This window comes from Equus przewalskii, chromosome 10 (assembly GCF_037783145.1).
Source record: "Equus przewalskii isolate Varuska chromosome 10, EquPr2, whole genome shotgun sequence".
Lineage (NCBI taxonomy): Eukaryota > Metazoa > Chordata > Mammalia > Perissodactyla > Equidae > Equus > Equus przewalskii.
In genome coordinates this window covers 54,073,587-54,086,386 of record NC_091840.1, presented here as the reverse complement: position 1 = coordinate 54,086,386, position 12,800 = coordinate 54,073,587, and the positions used below count along the sequence as shown (strand labels likewise).

The 12,800-nt window shown below is 42.1% G+C and overlaps 1 protein-coding gene across 12 annotated transcripts in view; it reads right to left on the bottom strand.

Moving 5' to 3' along the window:
• Positions 1 to 12,800, bottom strand: part of DNAH9 (dynein axonemal heavy chain 9) — a 313,704-nt gene that overhangs the window by 96,955 nt on the left and 203,949 nt on the right. For all 12 annotated transcript variants that reach the window (XR_011523200.1, XR_011523198.1, XR_011523197.1 and 9 more), the window contains one exon: positions 5,008 to 5,268. Coding sequence is in view for 7 of the 12 variants with exons in the window: in XM_070561099.1 (XP_070417200.1) it covers positions 5,008 to 5,268 (261 nt within the window). In the remaining 5 variants the exon portion in view is untranslated. The remainder of the gene's footprint in view (positions 1 to 5,007; positions 5,269 to 12,800) is intronic.

Sequence of the window (12,800 nt, the reverse complement as noted above, 5' to 3'; positions counted from 1 at the left end):
TAAACACTCAACAATAGATAAGTAGCTAAAGAAAATAGAGTATGATTATAGCACAGAACTCTATGAACCATTAAATAAATATGGTTTCACTGTATGTACTGGGGTGAAATAGTCGCGTTGCTTGAGAGAAAGTAAGTTGGCATTATCCACTTATATTTAAAATATGATACATTTTATATGTGCATTTGTACAAATATAAATGCATAGAAAAATTGCTTGGAATAGATACACACAAAATTATTACAGGAATTCTCTCTTGGGACAGACCCGGGGCTGAGGGGACTTTATATTTTACCCTGTATGTTCTATACTAGTTGAGTTATTTTTAACAATGAAAATGCCATTATGTTATTTGTATAATAAAAAAAATAAATTCACTGTAAAAAATGAATAGGAAATAAACAGAAAATTCCAAATAACTTTGTAGGAAAAAAAAGCCATGAAATTGCAAGCAAAACTATTCCTCAACCAAGGCAGGAAAAGCTATATCGGATTTATTTCAGTTTAGCTATAAAAGTGAAATAAAACTGCCAAAGCAGAGACTTAAAATGCACAGACACTTACTACCAAGCTCTGATTTACAAGTGTTCTTTGTGTATTAAGTAAAGATTTATTGTTAACTTTGAAAACGATGAGGAAACAAGGAAGTGGTCCTTAAATACTAGGGTCCCCTGAATGCAGAGGGGTTTGAAGACAGTCCAAGGGTCCTCTGGTTCTGGGAGCAATACTTCCCTTATTCTATGGGGCACAGTCTGATTCATCTATTTCATCAGGCGCAGTGTAGGGGGTGCACGAAATGAGTGAGGGGTGTCAAAAGGTACAATCTTTCAGTTATAAGATAAATATGTCGTGGGGATGTAATGTACAGCATGGTGACTATAGTTAATAATACTGTATTGTATATTTGAAAGTTACTAAGAGAGTAAATCTCAAACGTTCTCATCACAAGCAAAGAAATTGTAGCTCTATGTGGTGAAGGATGTTAACTAGACTTGTGGTACTCATTTCGCAATACGTACACAGATCAAATCAATATGATGTACACTTGAAACTAAGATAATGTTATATGTCAATTATATTTCAATGAAAAAAATGCTGTTTGAGACCCATTAAACACCAGTCCACAGTTAACCTCTTAGTGATGCCACAGGAGGGTTAATGATCTTGCTCAACCCACCTTTCGAGACTTGTCACATCAGCTTCTGAGGCGCCCACTCGTGCACCCATGGCTCAGACACACCACACCCTTTCATGTGTCCATGTCTGAGCAAACATTGCTCCATTCTGGGGTAGTCTTTTCTACCTCCTTCTCCCTCTAGTAAAATGCTCATCCTTGCCATGCTTGCTTCATGGGCTTTCTCTTCTCTAGTTCCTACCTGGCCAGGCAGTTAGCTATGCCCATTTCTGTGCTCTCAAGCCATAGCAAATGGAAAATTTTTATTTCTGATAATGTAATACACGCAGAGAGTTTACAAACTCCAATAGAGCTACAAGGCTGAGGACCAAACACATGCCCACCACACTCTAACTCCAGCTCTCCAGAGGCCACTGCTTACAGTTCTTCCATCACTGCCTCTGGATTTCACTCCTTATTGATACAGAACATGCTTATGCTGCTATGTTTTTTATTTTAGATGCTGCCAAGTGACTTCCTATTGCAGAGTGGGATTATTTTGTCATTTTTACTGCCCTACTTTCCCTCCTAATGGTCCTTCTCCCATTACAGTTATATTGAAATTTTAGTTAACATAATGTTCAGTATGTATGTGATTAGGATTATAAATCCTGTTTACCTTGGGTTATGTTTTCTTTCTTGTATACCTTAGTTTTTTTCTGAAATTAAGAAATACTTTTATTATTTGTTTTCTGATAAGGTAACTTTTAGGCAAACATCTGAAAGAAGAAAGGGAGGGAACCATGGGGACATTTGGGAGGAGAAAATTTCACACAGAGGCAATTTCTCGTTCAAAGGCCCTGGGGTGGGATTGTGCTGGGAGTGTCTGAGATGTAGCAAGGTGAGTGTGGGTGTAGGCCATGGTGACAACTTTGGATTTTATTCTGAATATGATGGGAAGCCAATGAAGATTCTGAACAGAAGGATGACGTGGTCAAACTGCTGTTTTAAAGAGATCACCTAGACTGCTGTAGTGGGCAAAAGCATCATCATAGCAAGGGTGTAAGCAGGGAGGCCATGGACAGGCTATTGTAAAAGTCCAGGAAAGAGAGGATGGTGGCTTGAACCAGAGTGGTAGCAGTAGAAATGTTATAGCATTTGAATTCTGGGTATATTTTGAAGGTAGAATTTCCTTGTAGCTAGGATGGGAGTGTGAGATAAAGAGCCCATTAATTCCTATTCTGCCCCTTTGTATATAATAGAGAAAAGGTACTGAGGGATCAAGAATGTTAGTGACTTATGCCAGGCTACACAGCCAGTCAGAAGAAAGCACCTGTCATATTGACTGGCACATAGTAGGCACTCATTAAAAATGGGTTTCACTTCCTTTGTGGCAGAGATATCTAGACTTCAGATCCAGTGCCATTTTCAGAATCCTATCCCATCACTTCCGTGAGTTACAACTTTATATGTTTATTTCTACCAATAATCAATCAACTAACTAACCAGCCAACAAATTAACCAAAAGTATTTATGGGTATTCATGTCGTTTCCAGGTTTGTGGAAACAGAAGAGATAATGCTGGTTTTAATGACATCAACAACAACAACAAACATTTACTGAGTAACTGCCATCTGTTAGGTACTTTTCATTCATTATCTCATTTAATTCTTATAGCAACCTAAGGGGACTACACAACTATTACCTCTGTTTTACAGAAGAGGAAAGGGAGGCTCAGAGAAGGTAAAATCGTTCCCAGGGCCACACACAGTAAATAGTTCGGCCAGTGTTTGGACTCAGCTCATCTTAGAAAATATAACCCCTGTGTCAAGAGATCTTATGAAAGACATCAGTCTTCTTGGCAAGAAGTGATCAGTGACCACTACATGTGAGTGCATAAATAAAGTGGTCCATCTTTGTGGTCTGGAAATCAGAAAAGGGAGAGATTGATCTAGAATGTAAGTTTGATTTTGAAGTATGGGTAGGATTTAGGCAGAATGAGAGGAAAGAAGATGGGGTCTTAAATGATAGGTGGGGGAGGGGTAGTAGAGTCTAATCAAGGGCCTATAGAGGTTGAAGTGGACGCCACTGCAAGGGGTCAGAGAGAAGCCTGGCCTGGCTGTATGAAAAGGTTCAGGCCAAGAAGTGGTGGCATAATTGGGCTGCACCTCCAATGCTGGTCTACCTGACAATACTCAAAAGTTGTTAGTGGAGAAATCTTAAATTTTCTGTTGACGTAGGGTAGAGGCCCATTTGAGGTCTTTATAGGCCCTAGGCACCCTTACTTTTAGGGAACCCCCACCCTACGTCATAAAAAGTGCTAAAATGCATTCACATCTCCCATTAAATACAACTTGTATATAACTATATGCAACAGAATTTTACAATCTTCCTAGTTTGGTTTCAGATTTGCTGAGGCCCTAAGCCAACTGACGCTACCTTCCAAAGTGAGCTGTGAGATGGCTACACAAAACTAATAAAACAAGGTTCCAGAAGACCACTGTTTTGACTCTTAGACCCTTCACCTGCATTGAGGGTATAAAAGAGTCAGCAAGGTGAAGATCAAGAGGGAATTTTTAGCAAGAATTGTTGGTGAGTCTCGCCCACTCTGCCTTTAAGGGAGGAAAGGGCATCTGCACCTTTCACATCAAGTGTAGAAGGAGGGGCCCTAAGGAGACCACTCAGAGAGCTTAAATATTTCCCCTGTACTTTAAGCAACACAGTGGACTGCGGTCTAACTTACACCCCAGGAATCTAGAGTGTGAGAATAGTGGGTGAGCCTCTGATAGTGAAGTAGAGAGAGTGGTCAACACTCTCAAAGTGTGTTTGGGGAAAGAAGACACAGGAGTCTCCCACGGATCAGAGATGAGCTGCTTGCATGGCAGAGCTGGATAAGTTGCCTTAGCCCTTGACCAAGTGGGCTATGTGAAGGGGCAAGCAAATTGCTAGACTCTCAGGAGAAGGAGGAGAAGGCAACCTGCAGGGGAGAGATCCCAATGACTGGTGGAGGGTCTCCAAAGAGCCTATGGGGGCATCCCAATGGAGAAAGGGTCAGCTTTTCAGTCTCTTTCTGATGGTATCTCCTGATGACATGAGGCTGCCTGCCCCTTTTTCCTCCTTCCTTCCTGTGCCCCTCAGCCATAGTTACCCAAATGGGAAAGAAGGTTAATTGTGAAAAATGATAGAAGTAACTAATCGTATTCTCCCCAATGCATGGAATAAATTTAAAAGGAACCCAAATAAAATCACCTTATGGCTACATCTCAAGAGTCATGTTTGTTCCACCAAATGGTTATGTATGTGAGCTGAATTTAGTTGACAAAAAATTACACGTTGTTGCCACTCAATTGAATACTTGCTAATTTTGACTATGCAGATTTTTTCCCCATATTTTTGAGGCAACACCTTATTTTAATCTTCTATCTTAAACATTTTTATATGGCTTTAAAAAGCTCACATGTCCTATAGTACCTAATGGGTAAAATGACCATGGGATGTATAAGCCAGATCTGTGGGTTGGATCCTGAAGATGTGAGTTTAAGTCCAGTTCTGATACTGAGGTCTGTGACTCGGGCAAGTCAGTTCTCCTCTCTGGGCCCTGGCTTTATCATCTGTGAAGTGAGGAGGCTGGGCCAGTTGGCCTCTCCTGTCCTGACTGGTTTGGACTCATGTCTCTGGGATTTCATTGGTAGCTCGTGGAGCCTGGCAGATAGTTTAAAAAAATATTTGTGTGCTTAATGAATAAATCAGTGGCAGCTGGAGCCCACCCTATGCCCTTCCATCTTTGCCCTTGTATCTCTTTGGAACACCAGGGTACCTAGTTGTCTTTGGGTCAGAGGAGGAGTCTGTTCCTGCCCCTGAGGGACAAGCAGGCACGCAGAGACTCCTCCTACCTTGTTGAGGGTGTTGAGAGCTGCCTGGGCTGCCGTGAGCGCTGGCTCTGCTTTGGCCAGGTCTTCCTCACAGTCCTTCTGCTTCTGCTTCACCTCCAGCATGATGAGGGCCACCTTCTGCTCCTCCTCATCTGCGATGGCTTTCTCTCTGCTCACTTTGTCTGTCTCTATGCCCACCACCTGAATCAGCTTGTCTGCATCTTCATTCTTCTGCTTTAGCTCCACTTCCTGGGTGGCCAGTTTGGCTTTCAGATCATCCACCTGTAGGAGAGAAGCACCAGGCTTACCAAGAGTAGTGGGACTTTGGACATGGCCCTGGGGATCTGACCTGCAGAGCAGAAAAGAATGCCAACTCTTGATGTGAAGGTGCAAAGGCTAAGCTCTCTGCTTGGACCAAGCTCCCTGACCTGGGAAAGGAAAGGAACACTGAACTCCTTCTTCTCTCCTCTCCAGTAAATGTGGTAGAAGATTCTAAGCAACACATGCCTTGACCTTTCTTTCCCTTGATGCCCAAATGACTTTGGCTCCTTCTCCCTGACATTGGTGCCTATGTCTTATAAAACTTCATGTGCCTAACATAACACTTCACATATAGTAGGCCATTAAAAAATAAGTCATTATTTAATTGAAATTGGTCAATGTGGAGTGTACCAAGGATTTAGCAAGCTGAAAAAAGGGAGGGTCTATTGTGCATCCTGAGAAACTGAATATAGGAACAGACAATGGCCAGGCCATATATAAAAGTGGAATTCTGACTCACAATCTGCAGCAAACAACTTGCCCGGGAACCAATCCATTATCTATAATAACCAGCTCAGGAAGCCAGCCTGTTGTAGGTCAGACTTATAGGAAGTCAGACTCCTGTCTAGCTAACAATCTAGAAAGACAAACAATAACTTCTGTAACAATTGGTCCCAAATGGCCAGGACTTGATTAATAACTGAGAACTTCTTTACTTTTTGTCTCTGCTTCCAACTTAGGACCAACTAGAGAAAGCCAAACATGTACCCCTAAGGATCACACAGGATGCCCTTCTTCTAGTCAGCCCACCTCTGGCTTCCCCAGGCCAACAGTCTCCATCAGGGTACACTGAGGCCTCTCCTTTCTTCCCACTGGAAAGCCCTCCTACTCCTCTGCCTGCCTTTGTGTCTTTGCCAAGACACAGGTGATGGTGGCTGACTCTCTTGCTAGGGCAAGCTCTGGATAAAGAGCTTTTGCTCGTTCTCATTTGGTTGGTCTTCATTTATTTCCATGATCCTTACAAGAAATAGATGACATGGTTGAAGTGGAACAGCTAGAAATCCAATGGTTGAGACTAGCTGGGTTCCCCATCCAGCCTCCATATTCATATGCATTTTGCAGGCAGTAATGAAGTCATGGGAATATCAGCACCTAGGAAATTGTTTATTTCTCTGATGAGCTGGAGAGGGAGGAATGGTTTGCTATGTATAGTCGATTCAGTAGCGTGTGGCGGTTCTCAGAGTGTGGTCCCTGGACTGCAGCATCAGCATCATCAGGGTACTTGTTGGAAATGCACATTCTCAGGCCCACTCCAGACCTACTGAATCAGAAATTCTGGAGGTGGGGCCTGGCAATCTGTGTTTTAACAGACCCTCTGGGGGATTCTGATGCCCGCCTGGGTTTGAGAATCACTGGTCTAGTCTTATGGCCCTTTCACACGCAAAGAGAAGACTCAGATCTATTTATTTCTGGAAAATAAAAAAGCCATTTACATTTGCAATATGGCCCATAAACTTTACATTCCAGAATGACCTCTTGTCCCTCATTTTTCCGCAGTCTATTTCACGCAACAACCAAAGATTACTTCAGAGCTCCTGGAACACGTCAAACAGATTCAAATGCTTTATGATGCAAAATGCATAAGGGGAAAAATAAAACAGAGGCTTAGATGTTGCTGATAATTTCCTTTTCATGGTAGATCAAAAGGAAAGAAAAGGAAAGGGGGGAAAAAAAAAGAATGCTCTTTAATTTTGTGTATTCATAGAAACTGGAGACTTTGCCATAACCTCAGATGGAGGCCTGCTCCCTAGAATGCGTCTTATATCCCCATGGTGGAAGGTTAATCCATTTCCATCTCCCGTTGTTCAGCTGCAGAGAGTTATTTCTACAAGGACAAAGATGCAATTGTAAATCAAAATGACTGAGCCACATAATCACTCCAGTCAGCAAACACACCAGTAAGTTTTTGTTCCTTTTTAAATCTTGGGAGATTTGAGAAAATTGAAGTGGTTTTTCTTTGTTGTTGTTATTGTTGTTTGTTTTATTGATTGCAGATATGGCTTATGACCTCAGGCCCAAGGTACATAATCACCAGCACTGTGAATGGGAGCTTTATAGCTCTTAAGCTGTGACATGGAGCAACACGAGGGTCTCGCCAGTCAGAATTAGGCTGCTCCCACAAAGCTAGAGAGAAGGCCTGACTCAGGTCCATTTTATGGCTCTTCTGCAATAGAACCGGAAATTGAAATATGGTTATTTTAAATTGTCCTCTTCTCTTTTTCCCTTAGTCAAAGAATTCGGGCCACATTCTGGATCTCTTTTAATTTAGACACTCCCCACACCTGGAGAGGAAGATTAAGAGGGAGAGTGCCACAAACACTGGAGAGACCCTGTCCCGCAGTCTTGCTGGCCCCATGAATACTGACCACGTGTGATAAGTGGGGGGATGTTGACTGAGTGAAGTGATGACAGGATGGTGGCGGGAGACACTTCCTTCTTCAAGGACCAGGCACATGATGCTAAACAGCGAGGACAAGACTCCCAGGAACTTCCCCCTAGAGCTCCAGAAGAAGAAGAGGGAACCCAGGATAATCAATAGCAAAAAACCCTCCACTGAGGGCTGGAGGCCCAGGGATATCCTCCTTCTTAGTTCTGATTCCATAGAGTCACCCAACACTTTCTGATATGAATTTGGACTGCAAGCAGGCTTTCCTCTTAGATATAGACGTTTCCCATCTATAGCCATCTGTTATGTTTGCTTGCCTATCAGCAAGTTTTCATTCCTGTTCTGGTAACATAGTTTGATTTTCCTTTGGAGGACTCCCCCTTCCCAAGTCCTTGTAGTTTGGGTGAGGCTGACTCCAGTGGTCGCATTTGATCCTGGCCTGGCCAGTGAGAATGTCCAAGTCAAAGAGATTGGTCCAACTATAGGCAAACCAATGACTCGAAGAGGCCAATCAGAGCCATTGTGCATTCATGCAGAGACTTGGCCAAAAATACTGGAAAAGAGGCACTCTTTTTTTATGCTGGGGTTGCAAAGCAGACAGAATACAAGTCTGAGGTTGTCAGGGCCATGGGGGTGGCCTGCCTGAACAAGGATATCTAGGGAGTGTCTAGCTGCAGCGCTGTCCAAATTAAGCTCTATCCCTTACTTTTCAGTCATATGAATCAGTTCATTTCCTTTTATTTTGTTTTGCTGTTTGCCTAAACCTACTTTAGTTGGATTTTGATTAGTTGCCGTCAAAAAGGTCCTGATAGATATATCATGTAATCTCAGAATTTTCTCTCCTCTTTTCCCCTCCCCTCCCTTTGCCTTCCCCCTCCCCTTCCCCTCCCCTCTGCTGTCCCTTCCTATCCTCTCCCCTCCTCTTCCCTCCCTTCCCCTCCTTCTTTTTCCCCCTCCATTCCCTCCTGTCTTTTCCTTCTTTCCATTCTTGTTTTTTCCTTCTTGCTAGGTGAATGAGTTAGTTTTCTTTACTTGCAACCAAAACAGTCCTGATGAATAATCATCGGAAATTATTAACTGTCAACTTCACTTAAGTTTGGTGGCCTGAGATTATTTGAAACCCTAAAATAAATTGGATTTAAAAGTTTCCAGATTGACAGACTTGTGGATTAAATCCTATATGCAGGGAAATGTTTATGAACATTTCTTCAACCCTCAGCCCCTCTTCCTCATAAATACATCTGTGGTAGATACAGAAGCAAGGGTGACTGTCGGTTCTGAGGATGTCAGGGGGAGACAAAGTGAGACCCAAGTCAGGGCTGGGGGCTCTGACTGTGTCAAGAGAGAGAACACACGTTATACAAAGTGCAAAGTCTTCAGCTGAAGCTGAAGCGAAGACAGAAGATGCCACCTAAAGACCCAGCGGGACCAGTCACTGTCATCAGAGCCAAGGAGAACTGGAGGACTACACTATGATGTTTCATCAGTTGGCTCCAGAAACGCAACACCACAGAGACAAGGAGGACAAGATTCTTCGGAGGGAAACAGCCCAGAGATAGAGTTAGCACTCTGAACTGACAGCCCTCCAAAGACTGAGTTTTCATCCTGAAGTGACTGAGTCAATCTGAAATATAAGATTAAGAACTTTCTGTTCTTAAGTGAAAAAGACGGATCCAGAGCTAAGTTTAATTCAATTAGAGGAAAATAAAGCACTTTTATGACCAGCTGAGTCTAAGCATGAAATGATAAATCTAACATTTATAAACTCTACATTACCATACAATTGTTAATTATTGTCATTATTACCATGATCATCACTACTTTTAATGCTACTGTGATGGCTAAATAAATTTGGAGCCTGAGACGGAGCTGTGAGATTCATTTAGCCTATTCCTGCCAGATTATGTACACCAAAAGCTGTCATAACTCGGTGGTGGGACAGTGATGCAACATCATTCAATATGTCACCCTTATACCAAGATTATAATGATGTGCTTCAGTCCTTTTCTACCAAAGGGACAATTCCAGCTGCAGAGTTTATATCAGAATTAGGAACCACAGACACCATTTTAACAAGAAGAATCATCATTATAACCATCAATAAGTATGGAATATACACCACGTACACAGTATGGCCAAGACCCATTGTTGCCCCCAACTCTGAGCGTGTAGGTAATTTTAGAACTAGTTCATTTGTTTATTTGCCTACCCATCTATCATCTATCGATCTATCCATTTATAGAATACCTACCACATGCCAAGGAATCCTGGTTTCTGCCCTGAAGTACAGATAACAGTATGACATGATATGCTCAAGAGAAGAAACGAAATTCAAGGATGGAACCACAGAGAAGGGAATACATAACTGTTCAGGACTTAGAAAGGCTTCTGGGCAGGGGAGTAGCAAAGTGTTTAGGTCTCGACAATGAAAAGCTGCCAAGGTGGGACCACAGGTGAAGGCACAGAGATGTCAATTAGTTGTGGAGTCTTGGGGGACTCAGTGCTGTTGGACTTCAGGGCACGTTGTGGTAGACTAGAGGAAGAAAAGAGTGGAGCAATATGCAAGGGTACAATTTAAAAAGTTCCAGAAAAGTTCAAAGAATCTGAACTGCAATGTCTAAATCATTAAGACCTATTAAAGAGAATACTCAGACTTGTGGTTTGAGCAAATATCAGTCTAAGAGCAGGACAGAGGTTGGGCCAGAGCTGTGCTGTCTGGTTTGGTAGCCACTAGTCACATGTGGTTAAGGAGCACTTAGAATGTGGCATGTTCCCACTGAGATGTGCTGGAGGTATAATGATACACACTAGTTTTTGAAGCCTGGTAGGAAAAAAATGGAAAATGTTTCATTAATAACTATTTTACATTGAATAAATGTCACAATGATAATATTTTGGATATATTGGGTTAAATAGAATATATCATAAAATTATATACAGTTAAAATATATTAATAAATAAAATTCACTTGCTTCATTTTACTTTTTTTGATGCAGCTACTAGAAAATGTAATTTGCATGCATGACTTGCAGCGTATTTCTATTGGATAGAGCTGGTCTAATAGCTTGTCAGAGTACAGTCAAGGAGACTAAATAGAATGCTATTAATTCATTAATTCATTAATTCAACAAATATTTAGTGAGTGTTCACTCTGTCCAGGCACTGTTTTAGGCACTGGGGATACAACAGCGAACAAAAGAGACAAAGATTCCTATCCTTAAAGAGCTTGGAACCAACAGATGGAAATAGACAGCAAGAAATAATCATAAGTAAATTATGTAATATGTTAGACAAGGGTAAGTGCTATGGAAAAAGATAAAGTAGAGCAGAACAAGGGGGTCAGGAGTGGTGTGGGGTTGCAATTTAAAATGGGGTCATCAGGGCAGGATTCATTGTGAAGGTGAATTTGAGCAAAGAATTGAAGGAGATGAGGGAGTGAGCCATGGATATAAGAGGGAAGAACATCCCAGGTAGACAGAAAAGCCAATGCAAAGGCCTGGTGTGTCTGAGGAAAGAGCAAAGAAGCAGCGTGGATGGAGAGGAGTGTCCCAGGGATGGGTATAGGAGATGAGGTCTGAGAGTTAATGGAGCAGGGCTGGGAAGGAAATTGGAAGCCACTGTACTGCAGGAAATAGGGGTTATCTCAGAGTTTTGAGCAAAAAAGGGACATGATCTGATTTATGTTTTAAACTGGTCGCTCTGTCTGCTCAGTTGATGCTAGACTATAGAGGGGCCAAAGTAGAGGCAGACAAATTAGTTAGAATGGTATTGTGGATATCCAGGTAAAAGATGTCAGTGGCTCAGAGTAGAGTAGTAGCAGTGTAGGAGGTGCAAAGTGGTGGGATTCTGAGCATATCTGAAGTTAGAGCCAATAGTGATTTTCTGATGGACTGGCTGTAGGTTGTGAGACAAAGAGAGGAATGAGAAGAGCCAAGGATGACCCCAGGGATTTTGGCCTGATGGGTGATGTGAGACAGGTGAAGCAGGTTTGGGATGGGGGAGAGATTGGAGAGCTCAATTTATTGAAGTAATCCAGGTGAGAAGTATCTAAACTAAGACATTGAAAAGAGAATTACAGTAAGAGGGGTACCTATGACAGATATTTAGAAAACTTATAGAATTTGTTGATGCTTAAATACGGGAGGTGAGGGAAGGGGAGGAGTCTAAGATAAGGCCCAGCTTCTAGCCTGGGTAACTGGGTAGATAGAAGTATTTATTCACTGAAGCAGAAAATAAAGAAGAAGAAAGTGAAACTGATGTTAGGACTTGAGAGGATTCTCCATTAACTACATGCAGACAGAGCGGGATTTACTAATGGTATAACCAGGCTTCTCCTTGTTAAATAGAGATCACCTCAAACAGGAAAATAGACATCTATGCTTTCTTCATTGTCTGCTCAAAGGCCCAGAGTCTGTACAACATAGAACACTGGGTGCTGCTCTGTGGGAGTGCCAGAGTACCTTTCCCATTGCTTGCTCCCCAGCAAATGTCCTCTACACAGACTGACCAGCAATTCCCAGAGGATAAGTGGGTAGGAGATAGACCAGGGGTTGGTTGGGGTACAGAACGTTCTCAGGGTACCGTAGGTGGGGGGAGACAGGAAGAGGAAGAGGTGGAAGATGTCAAAAAAAATCTGGTAGTACTGCATTCTGGGATTCTATCTTATGCTGTTTTCTAGAAACTCAGAGATTGAGAGAACTAGAAAGTGATTGGGAGAGAAGATGCTACTTTTCTACAACAAAGGTGTATACCAGGTAAACTGCTAGGACCTGGACTTGGATCTGTGCACCTCAACCTGCCCTGAACTGTAGCTCTAAGAAGGGATTTTGGTCATGACACAAATGGAAAGAGAGCAGCATCACAAAATAATGGTTACATGCCATTTGTTGACAAACATTGAGTTTGAACAGATCTTACCATGTCTGAAGGTAAATAATAAAGAAAAAAAAAGTCTTTATATAAATACAGAACAAGAAAAGGACTGACATCTAGAAGACTAAGAAGGAGAACACAGCTCTGAAAATGACCCATTATAGCATCTAGAAAAAACATGGAGAAAGCTGTTTGGCATCATCAGTAGAATGGTTTCTGTGCATAGTTGTAGAAA